At 45.4% G+C, this 12,309-nt stretch overlaps 1 protein-coding gene across 1 annotated transcript in view; it reads left to right on the forward strand.

The window, feature by feature from the left end:
- Nucleotides 1–12,309, forward strand: part of LOC149331576 (uncharacterized) — a 39,155-nt gene that overhangs the window by 4,968 nt on the left and 21,878 nt on the right. Inside the window, exons 2-4 of the mRNA XM_089557375.1 lie at nt 1,533–1,640; nt 5,212–5,565; nt 11,662–11,875. Of these exons, the coding sequence (XP_089413501.1) occupies nt 1,533–1,640; nt 5,212–5,565; nt 11,662–11,875 (676 nt within the window). The remainder of the gene's footprint in view (nt 1–1,532; nt 1,641–5,211; nt 5,566–11,661; nt 11,876–12,309) is intronic.

The raw sequence follows: 12,309 nt of genomic DNA on the forward strand, positions 1-12,309 counted from the left end.
ATTGTAATAGTTAAGACACAGAATCCCAGCTGTGGTCTTTTTTGCGCCGTCAGAAATGTTTCGTTCTGCTCGCACCCCGCAGAGAGCCCTTGCAAGTCGGAACAGTTGTTTGTGTTGATTACAAAAGCCGGCGAAGATTACAATGAGCAAAGCACCTGGTTAACGGGCTAAATACCAATGACAAAAAATCTCTTTCCAGTGACAAGAAAGAAGGGTCTAGCGTCCTTATTCTCGTCGGCCTTTGCTTCGCGTTCCTGCTGGTTATTGGCATTGGATACTCTGTCTTAGGATCTTCTGGTAAGTGCGCTTACAGTTTTGCAAATACATATTTTGCGACTTAAATAAACCGTTTCTTGTTTTCACCGTATGCTGTATGGGCGTTTGCAGTTAATGACTTCCCGAACCGTATTACTCGGAGAGTATGTATAATACAAAGACATAGCACGAAAAAAGTGTTTGGGTTTTAACGTAGCTACCAAGTAGACGTGTGAGAGTATGTGCTTAGCCTTGTTGACTCATGGTTTTGCTTTGCTGGTTCGTCGGAAGCTCTGGTAGCGATATCAGACTCGGGTAGGCTTCTGGTCGAGGTTTAACTGACCTGATCTGTTCGAACCACAGATGAAAGTTGACGAAGATGACGATGTACGATGCATGTAACGTGTGTTGGTTGCAGTTCAACACGAGGCGTTATCGGCTACGCCTGTAGCTTAGTGGCAATAAAGAAAAAAAAACGCCTGTAGCTTAGTGCTCTCGTGCAGTGGCCAGCGAAGCTATTCTGTACATGAGGCCGCGTGTTCGTTACCCACTCAGGGCAATATTTATTTTATTTCGGCACTGGCATGTTCAGGGGCGCCACAAGATTCGTGGTTGGATTTCGCCCCATACAGTTATTTTTGGCACTTAAAGCAATTACGCACGAAGTGAATACCCATAAGAGCACGAAATGAAGGAGCAAAGATATGAAGGTCACTTCAGTCTAAAAAAAATCGAACACCAACTGAACCAACACCATGTGAACCTCGTCGAAATCATTGTCAGCAGCACCAATGGCTGTGCTTCGCACGAATAAAGTCGGCCATGTGGCCGCCGCGGTGGCTCAGCGGTTACGGTGCTCGGCTGCTGTCCCGAAAGACGCGGGTTCGATCCAGGCCGCGGGGGCTAGAATTTCTTTGGAGGAGAAATTCTGGAGGCCCGTGTACTGTGCGATGTCAGTGCACGTTAAAGAACCCCAGGTGGTCCAAATTTCCGGAGCCCTCCACTATGGCGTCTCTCATAGCCTTAGTCGCTTTGGGACGTTAAACCCCAGAAACCAAACAAAACCAAAGTCGACCATGTTTGCCCCAGGTTTTGTCGCGGTGAAGACAATCTTGTCGAGGAAAGAGAGGATTCTCGCATACTCGTGGCTTTTTCGTGGAACGAATTCACTGATTGCGGCAGCGCAACCTTTCGTCGAGGCAATTCTGACGAATTCAAATTCGGCATCTCCTGGTATCCACGGAAACCTTTTGACTGAGTTTCTTCTTTGCACGCAGGGTCAAGCGAGGAAGTAACTGAAGATGGGTCAGGTGGAGGAGGCGGAGGAGGAGGTGGAGGAGGAGGAGGCATAGGAGGAGGTGGTGGCCCGTCCCGCAGCCCGCCAGGTGAGTAACTAGTCCAACTGCACCTTGGGCATTAAGATAATACTACTCATTTTTACAAAACACAAAGGTCATTCCCACTGTCCTCGCGGATGCGAGGTGCTGCGGACATTTTGTCAATTCAGTGCCTTCCCAGTAAAGCAGACCTCTCCCTAGTGAAAAAAAAGCTCTATCCTCCCATAACCTAATACAGAACCGTAAAACAACGTACAATTATCATTCAAATGTTATACAAACGGCATGTGTTTTTAAAAATACATTTTTTTTTCCAGAAATATGTTGCAAAAGCATTTGCCGGGCTAGTTGGTTCATTTCTGAAAGAAAGATTTAACTGCGCGAAAGGGTTAGGACACAAGGGAGGCACATTCACGACACTTGAAAGCGCAGACTGACAACTTTATTTTTCAGGAACACGCAAGCCGTATTTAAGCGCTCTCTGTGACAAGCCGGTACACTGTACAAGATAATTTCGAGATTGTGCCATCTTGGAATTCCACACAAAAACATGAAAAACACAATTCAAGCTATCACTGGGCCGGCCCTCCCTATCAAAGAAGGGAAAAATGCGCAGCAATGCATACAGTGGTTACTAAAAGTGAAACCAAAGATGAAACAACTTAGGACGAGATGAAGAATTGATTTTTCTAAAATCAAAAATGCACAAATCCTTCTGCAGGACTTGATGCTTGCGTCAAGCATCAAGTCACAGATGCCGGCGTGTCACATAGAGCGCTTAAATACGGCTTGCGTGTTCCTGAAAAATAAAGTTGTCAGTCTGCGCTTCTAAGTGTCGTGAATGTCTCCCTTGTGTCCTAACCCGTTCGCGTAGTTAAATTTTTATTTCTCCAGAAGCCACGCAAAATATCGTTCAAACTGTTTGACATTTGTACGACAAACGTTGTGCGAGGTTAGGGCTTCTTTTTACTAGGGCTTCAGTTTGATACGGGACTCATGTTCATGACCAAAAAATTTTAAGAATGTGTGAACGTTATACCTCCTTTATATATATACCTTGTGTTATTACACACTATTCTGCATAACACCATAACACTTACCACGGAGAAGGCTTCCGATTAGCGTGGGAAACAGCAGGACACAAGTGCGCCTAGTAAGGAGTAACATGGGAGGTATTATAAACTAGATTACATTAAGCATCATAAGGAGAGAATAAAAGGCCCGAGGGATTCAGGCAGTTTCGAACAAACACGGGTGAAGCAGTCTGGACCGAAGCTGCAAACGCTGACGCCGCCACAGAGCGCATACTGCGGTGTCCATACACTTTTAGTAGACTTTTGTCTATAGATAGTCTATAGGCTATGAATAGACAGAAAGCAATATCTATAGGAATTCAATAGAGTCAATAAGAAGACTATAGACTGTCTATAGATAATTTTTATAACGGTCGTTTCCCACTTGCTTACTTACTGCTTCGAATTTTCCGCGGAGTATAAAACACTGGTGGGATGCATAGCCAGCTAGCCTGGCATTGGTCGACGTCACGCCTGTGATCAAGAGCGCCCCCATTTAGAGAAACGCGTAACTCGCCCTCGCCGGACGCTTAGAGGGAACAGCGCGGCTAGTCTGACACCGGTGACGAGGTTTATCTGCGCTAAATCTGTCTTGGAGACAACCTGAGGTGATTGTGCAACGAATTGGAGCGGGATAATTCCTGCTGCTCGGCCGCACTAGATGGAGCGTCAGTAGGTTGGATAGCTGCGAAGATAGCCGATGACACCTGTGCTGGATCTAACTTGTTGTTTGCTTATCCCCATCACGCCATTATGGTCACAACCGACACGTCGCCCAAACTAAATGAAGACCTAAAGAATCATTCATCTATACGCCTGATGATGTGAACGCAAAATACATATTCATATGCGGCAGACGTGACGGGAAACAGAGGCCGATAACAGAGGACCTGGGAAGTGTAGAATGAAATGAATCGTTAGAAAATTCACCCCGGCTTTCCGTGAGTGTCACTTTTTTAGGAACGGAATTTGGAAGCTCGTTTTTCTAGTCTTTGTTCAATTCCTCCAAAAGTGTCCCTTGTAGCACGGCGTGGTTTGGACACCATTATCTACTTCGCGTATTCCAAATAAATTGGAGATATGTCCATCTAATCAATCCTTATGCATGCAAAAATAAGTAGTGGGCTTCAACAAACACCGTAATTAGAGGGTTTTTTTAAACAATTTCGCTGTTTAACGGTTCTTTAATATTCGCAGATATCTTGGCACTCCGCAGTCACTGCGTTTCGAATGTAACAATATGCGGCATTAACCGGAATCAAACCCACGAACTTTGGTTCAGTGGTATTAAGGTGTAACCAAACAGCCTTCCTTGTAAACACCGAAAATTTTTATGAGGTAACACCGAAATTGTTCGCATAAATTGTGCGTATAAGAGAGCATACCCTGCGTTATTTTCCCAATTCCGACATTCTCGGGAGCAGTCGAGCATGCGTTTCAGCACATTTCAGCGCGTTGCTGTGGCTGTTGGCAGGGTCACCGAGCTGGTCTTTGGGCGAACACAGAATGGCCAAAAAACGCGAATGTAGGCAGCCTGACATGGCGGAGTTACGCCCGACGGACATTTCCCGTCATTTCTCGTATAAAAATTGGCAGTGGCTTAGCTCGGCTATGCCAGGATATACGCAGCGAAAGCGAGCCCAACGACGAGGCGCGCGGAGTGACGTCATGCCAGATGGCGCGACGAGCGCGCGGCGTCCGCCAGCTGCGGCGGTTGCTAGGCAACGGCTCAAGGTCGGTCTCTGTTAAGGCGGAGGCTTGGGCATGTTGGTACATTATATATCAGTAAAACAGCGCTAGACACGGAACGAAGGAAGAAGCCTTGTGCTGTGTTGTGCTTCCTTCGTCCCGTGTCTACCTCCTTCGAGCACCGCCACAGCGAAATCACAAGTTCGCGGCCAATGTAGCTTTCGCTACAAAAGAGTACTTTATCAAGCAGTGTATTAATATAGCTAGTGTCAAAACACTCACTGAAGGGGGCAACAGTTTACGATTAGCAGGCAGGTTTTCGAAGCGGCAACGAAGTTGTGTCACTCAGCTCGGCATTCATTGCTGCACACGCTGCAAAAAACAGATGACCACTCTTAAAGGTGGGGTTTGCTTCTGCACACTTTTTTCTGGTGTCTTAGAGGTTGACACCTCCCTCAGGTTTTTGTGAAGCCCCAGACAACGCTTGTGCAGTTGACTGCGCTTGTAAGGCTACAAACCTCCAATTAACTAACGGCTAATATGGAACTCGCATAGGAGCTTTAGTGGAAGGTGCTTCCTGTGTAGCTGAATTCGCTGTTGCTCTCACACTTGAAGGCAACTTTTGCAAGCGAAATTTAGTCAGTTTAAGACGTGGACTGTGTATCCGATTGCTTTCCGTCAAGAGCGTGTTCTCTCTGAAAGTCCCTCGCTGAGTTGTACCTGAGCTGCAAACTCACTTTTTTGGCCAGCAGCTGTAGTATTTCTGCGGTCCGAGTCAGCGGTGCTGCTCGGCGTTGGCTGTATTTTATGTTCAGCTCATGTTTAATGGAAGGACACCTCTTTTTTTTGCCTTTCAGCCCCGAAACCACCCAAAGACAGTGGGAAAACTACTCAGACACCGGGTGATGCTGCAACAACAGATGCGGAGGGTGTCTCAGGTGCTGACACTCCAGCTCCTCCGGATCCCGGCGCTCCAGAACCTGAACCTCCAGCACCTGCACCTCCAGAACCTGAACCTCCAGCACCTGAACCTCCAGCACCTGAACCTCCAGCACCTGAACCTCCAGCACCTGGACCTCCTCCACCTCCGCCACCTCCGCCACCTCCTCCCCCGCCACCCCCGCCACCCCCGCCACCCCCACCACCCCCGCCCACGACGAAGAAGACCACGACGAAGAAGACCACGACGACCACGACGACAAAGCTCCCATGTAAGCTCCTGCTTGTGTCTTCAAAGCGCCTACAATACGATCTCCTTTGTTCCTCGGCTGTCTCCCTAACGTGTGCCTGCCTCCCTTGCTTGCAGTTGAGTGACTTGTAGCGGTAAAGAGTTGTAAATGCCAAACAGGCCGATACGTATCCGTCCTGTACCACCAGTGAGGCAGCGCGCCGGTGTATTCAATTCAATTCACTTTCTCGGTTTTTGAGGGGAGGCTTAGGCTACAGGCTCTCTGCGGCCTTACAAAGGCCCCAGCCCCCCTCTGTACAGTCTTGACAGCAGTGGTCCGTCTGCCACGTATTACAGAGATGTTGAATAAAAGAAACGCATCGAGAATACGCAGGTGGTAATACTCAGTAAGTACAAAGAAAATGTCTGACAAACAGTGAACTCAAAATCCGACACATGTGCACAGTCTACCAGGACCTACTTACTAGAATAGCCGATGTTATGAAAGCGTTACAATGTCATAACTGAAAGCGAAAGACAGCAAAGTGAAACACATACATATAGAACGTTGTACAAGAAATCACCAGTTTGTTAAACATGCACATAGGACGTATAACTCCATAGAGCGCATCACAAGAAAAAAGCAAAAATGACACACATATTATGAACCGTTTAATACCTGCAACGAACATAAGATCCTAGCTGAAGCTTAATAAATCACAATGCATAGAGCATAAATTAATAAAGAAGCATACATTGTAAGGCACCACTCGCACGTAAAAAGGAAAAAAAAAAGACAAGCAAAAGAAGTGATGCAGTGGGTATAATATAGGTTGTCGTTTAACAGCAGTTCTATCACGTTATTTTTAAACGAATGTTGCGCACAGTTGAAATTTAGCAGATGTCCTATTTTTTTTTGCTATTTCAATAGACGGCAACATAAAAGTTTGTTTCCCATAGTTGGCTCGTACCTTAAGAGTATGTGTTATATTCGGTCTGAAACAATATTTGGACTAGTTACATTGGTAGAGCCTGGCAGGTGTTTTTTTTTCATGCATGAATTGAAGTAGCTTCATGAAATAAATTTTACCCTCACGAAGCATAGCATACTCTCGAAAGAGTGAAGGAGTTCTCAGATCTGTAACAGGGCTGTGGTAGTTCGATAGTATGCGAAGAACCCTTTTTGTAGTATAATGAATCTATTGCAGTTAGTTTTATTAGCAGTTCCGCATATCAAAATGCCACAAAGTTTAAAACAGACAAGAGCATTTCATATTTGTTCCTTCAGCCAGAGCAATATTATGTCTGCTAGCCTATAAGGTATGTCAATGTTTTTTTGAGAGCTCAGTACACAAATGTTGTACATGAACATGCCATGATAAATCTTCGTGAAACCGCGCTCCCAAAAATATTGTTCTTTTAGACACTTAATCCCTAGACTTCCGTATTTTGATCTCAATCTTTCTTGGTAATTTCTTACTCTTTGGCTTAAATACAATGTGAGGGGTTTTGTTGCATTTAACTGCAATCTGTTGGCGCGTAACCATTCGGATAGTTGATTCATACAGCTGTTTATATTTTGCTGTAGCAGAATGATGTCGTGTGAAGCAAAGAAAACATACATGTCATCCGCATACATAGCCAATTTTTCTGTACGTGGAATGTTCGGGATGTCATTGACATAGACCAAGTATAGTAATGGGCCCAGTTTTGAACCTTGGGGTACGTCCCGATTTAATCCTAATGGATCCGTTGAGATGTTTAAAAGATTAACTGCTGTCTTCTGCAGTGACAACTCCTCATAAGTTTTACCGCAATCCCCCCCCCTCCCCCCCCCCCCCCCGCATTCTGCACATTTCTAATTTTGAAAACACATAATCGATAAAGTCGAAAGCTTTTCTTAAATCGAGGAATAATCCAAGTGTAAACATTTTTCTTTCAATATTTTCAGTTATGTTATCCTTAATATCTAATAATGCATCCTCGGTTGACTTCTCTTTCTAAAATCGGTACTGATGCGGGGAAATTACTTCATGCCTGATAAAAAATGTTTTCATGCATTACATCCTCAAATATTTTAGAAAAAACTGTCACCCCTGAGATTGGCCTATAGTTTGAAAGGTTTTCACCATCACCACCTTTGAAGACAGGTGTCACTTTTCCCGCATTTAACGCGTCTGGAAAGTCTCCCGAGGACTTTTTAAATTAATGATAAAAGCTAGTATATGACTGATTTCACTGGACACATGCTTATCTGCTTCGGGTGGAATGCCGTCCATTCCAGGGGCTACATTGTTTTTCAGTCTATGGATTATGTTTTGTACTTCCGTCGGGTTTGTCTGCTGCAAAAAGATTGAACTGGAGATGCGTGCTGCGATCGTCGTTATAGGGTTGCTATCTGCCTGTACCGATGTTGGGTATTCCCCCGCTGTTATGAAGTGCTTACTCATAGCACTTTCCAAATCTGTGCCTTCTGTTTGGTGCCCTCTTGTCAACGTTGCTCTTACTTGATTTCGTTTATTCCTGCCTGTTATCGTATTCACTGAGTTCCATACTTTTTTCGGTTGTTTGCGCATGTCAGAGAAGAGGTTTTTGTAATATCTGTCTAGCTTTCCTGACATGTGATTGAAGCTTGTTTCTGAGTTTACTGTATGCCTTAAATATATCTTGGTCACGTCTTCGTACGAAGGATTGATACGTAGCATTTTTATTTTTAATCCGTTTCTATGGCTCTAAATCTATCCATGGTTTTCTTGTCTTCTTGCGTTTATCACGAACCGCCGTGAATGGAATCGCTGAATCTTAGCAAGTGAGTATAGGCTTTAGAAAAATGTGATATGCCTTGATTGCACTTGTTTTGCCAATCCAATGCCAAAATTAGACACCAAAATGGTTCAAGCGTATGAATGTTGATCTTGCGATGGAAACGCTCTTCATGGTTTTTTTTTCATTGCTAAGGACTCTGAGTTTGCAACACAAAAGACAGGGAGGATGTGGTCACTTAGAGCAAATGCAACAGCACCAGTCACTATGTTCGTGTCGTCTATGTTTGAGACAGAAATATCGAGCAAAGTAGCACCAGTGGGTGACAACCTAGTTGCTCGGTCGATATGATTTTTGCAACCAAGGCACAGTAACAGATTTGTTGTTACTTCTGAGGGCTATGTATCAGTCGCGTTCGTATTTATGTTTATATCCCCAGTTATTATAAATGGTTCATTTCTCGAACATCGAAGCTCAATAAAAGCTTAAGGAAGAGACTGAAGTTTCTTTTGCCACCACTCGGTGGCTTACATATAACAGACACGCGAAAAGTCAGACATTCTATATCATCATTAATTTTAGAAAACTCCCAAACAATAGGGAATACAAGAGACGGCTTCAGAAAAATTGCGACTCCTCCGCCCCTTTTCTGATGCCTTCCCAAGTATTGTGAACGGTGTCCACGAAAGCTCGGTATATCGTCATCTTTAGTTAGCGATGTTTCTGTTAAGAACATAATGTCCAGTTTGCCTTCGGTTATTTCTAATAAGCTATTTAATTCATCTAGTTTGTTCTTCATGCTTCTAGTGTTAATGTGCATTGCTGTTAATGCGTTGCAGTGGGTCAAAGTCATAAACATCATTATCGCTTTTTTAAGTGGCCACAATTAGGAGAGGAAAAAAAAGTCAGAATTGTTATGAGGAATTATGTAACCAGTGATTTTCAACAGATCAGAGAGCGATGAAGTGCGTATGACTGTTGAGCTTTCATTTTTACGAACTAGTATTTTGCCGTTACACGTCCACACAAACTTCGACTTTGCCTCCTCCGCTTTCTTCCGTGCCGCTCCAAGCAGGACCTTGTTGATCTGGGTCAGGTGCTCATTAATATAAACGGAGTCTTCTTTCTCAAACCCAAGTTAACCACTTCGTCTCTGCCTTTTTGAGCACGTTATTTCTCTTCGTTCTCTGCGCGAGCCGGACGACAATGTTCTGCGCTCCATCCTTACGGGTTAGAACCCAGTGACACGGCTCGATGTCGGTTTCACTGATGCCTTCTCCGAGAGCAGCACCAATTGTTTTCAACAGTCTTCATTGCATCACATTTTTCCGGAATCCCTTTGATTTCGAGATTATTTGATCTCTGGTATTGCTCAAGTTCCTGCGCTTTTTGTGTCTGTTTCTCACTTTCGCTTTTCAAAGCAGTGTTCAAACTCGTCATTTCTTTGATTTCACTCCTCAGCGCCGCGATCTCTTTGCCGAGGCCTTTGACACTCGTCACATGTCTCTGAACAAAATTTCATACTCTTTCCTAATTCCCTTCAATTCTGTTCGCATGCCACGTTTTAAATTTCGATTTGTTAACTAAGATCTTTCAGGTCTTTTGGATCGACTTTCTTTTGCATCTTTAGTGTCTTTTCCGCCTTCCTTACCAGGTGTTTCGCTCGCTTCAGTGGATATTTGACATAGATATTATATTATAGGCAATCATAGAGTGAACAGCCACTCGGTGCGACAGCAGTGCATAGGAGTAGCAAGCTAGGAACAACCTCCGAGGTGGGTTCTTTCTTTACCTGCAAATACAGACAGCGTATAATGAGATGCTTGCGCTCGAAGCACTGCCTCCGAACTGATCCTAAGCGCCTAGCTTTAAAAGGCGCCAGTACGTCTCTGTAAAAAAAAAAAAAAGCAATAAGTTCGTTGAGGAAGCCTTTCATAAGAGAAGGCTAGTAAATACGAGCATTGCTCAGGCGTCGTGAAGCACCCGATGTGTGTTTTCTTTGTCACGTGGTTGTGAGCCTTGGTGTATTAGTAGCTGTTGCTTTATACCAGTGGCTACAAATTAGCTTATTTGTTAAATTTGATAGAAGACAAGCCATTGAAAGCAAGGAAAGCATAAAGGAATGTTTTTATTTTTGTTGTGTCAGTCAGTGGATAACAGTCGTGTTATCATTTCTTTCAAAAGATCTTTGAAAGATTTGAAAATAATTTATTAGAATGTACCATAGCATTCCCTTGCGCTTTCATTGGTTCTAGTTACTGCTGGCTTGCTTTCTATGCATTTTGTAACGATCCCGTCATTTCCCTACATTTGTCTCGCCTGTTAATTATGTAGACATCCACAGAGAAATGCAGTGCCGGGTTTTTCGACAAATGCGGGAAAGCATAGGACACCTGATAATGTGACCTCATTCACTGGCCTATGAGGTTACCAGGTTACGCGAAGTCACCAAATTAGATGTGACGTCAGCACTAGCAATTGACACCCGAAAGTGTCGTCAGCGAACTCGATGTGTTCCAACACGTGTTGTACTTCGCTTCCATTATTTGTACACTTCGAGAGATCACTACGGCGTCTATAATAGCCTGAATCGCTTTGGGACGTTACACTCATAATCCAAACCAAACCAGAGATCACCATCTTGCTCGCTGAGGAGTTTCTGGCGCAAAGACAATGAACCTCTAAATTTTCGCGCAAGTGCGGGATTGGTCTCGTTCGAATATGCGTGCGATCTAAAGCACAACTGCTGGTCGAGCCTCAGGTAGGCATCGGTCAGGAGTCGTTCATGGGCGCCTATGGGAGCTATCCTGCCTGACGAGTACAGGCCCTTTTCGCGGGCAGGTTCGAGCCCGGAGGTGTGCAAGGCTCACACTTGCCGCTCCCATGCTGTGGCATTGTCCACATCAAAAAATGTTGCCGTGGTGTTGAACGCATTCCTCTCCTTAACAGAGGTTGTCAGAGGCGCGAGGGTGTGTCCAAAGTGACGGCTTTAGTAGCAACCTGTTTTCAGCTGGACTTCCTTAACCGCTCACAAGCTCCCTTTGGGGATCGGGAGTGCATCGACGGTAGAGTGCATCAACACTTCCCATCGATGGCGGGAGAAGAGGGCTGATTCCAGGAGCGCGGTTTGCAGGTTACCGGAGCATTCTTGACCATTCTCGCCGGGTTAAGCTGATGGGAGGAGCAGGGTCTGCAGGAATATATGACATCACCGCACCCCCTAACTGGCAGCTGGTACGCGAGGCCCGCCACTTCGGAAAGCCCCCGCTATTACACCACTCGCCCTCAGTACAGGAGCTGTTCTCCTTGCGCTTCTTCTGTGACAACGCAAAGCATTTGCTGACTCAAGTCTTTCCATTCTCCTGCACCCTCACAGTCTCCGTCACGGAGCTGATCTGCACAGTTGGAGACCGGGCCGTGATGCCTTTCATGTTGCCGCCGGACGGCCTCTGCCACCTCGTCTTCTACGTCGACGTCGTGGTGGCAGGCAACAAGCTGCACGGCGTCCGGAACGACTACAGCTGGAAGGTGTTCCAGACCGAGATCAAGAAGCGGTCGAAGACGAAGGGCGGCGTCTCTTTCGACGTCCGGTGAGCTCGGCTCTTTCTGCGGAGCGTTCGGTGCACATGCAGGCCGACTTGTGTCCAGAAATTTCGGACAAAAAACTTAACATTGGAAATGTACGATAATTTTACGAAAATATTGAAGGTAATGATCCATTCTTGTGCTGTGTAGCTCACTCAGCCAGTAACCCATCAGTTACCCCTCTCTCAGGTCAGTGACCCTTCTTGCAGTACTAACGCTGTCATTTCTGCCCCTCACATCAACAGAGTGGAAGCGCCTTTCCGCAACGATAGCGATGTAGCTCACTCAGCCAGTAACCCCTCAGTGACCCATCTCGCAGGTCATTGACCCCTCTTGCAGAACTAACGCTCTCTGCCATTTCTGCCCCTCACATCAACAAAGTGGGAAGCGCCTTTCCGCAACGATAGCGGCCATCCGAGACCATCACCTGCTCAAGAAT

This window comes from Amblyomma mixtum, chromosome 8 (assembly GCF_055824585.1).
Source record: "Amblyomma mixtum isolate Tamu chromosome 8, ASM5582458v1, whole genome shotgun sequence".
Lineage (NCBI taxonomy): Eukaryota > Metazoa > Arthropoda > Arachnida > Ixodida > Ixodidae > Amblyomma > Amblyomma mixtum.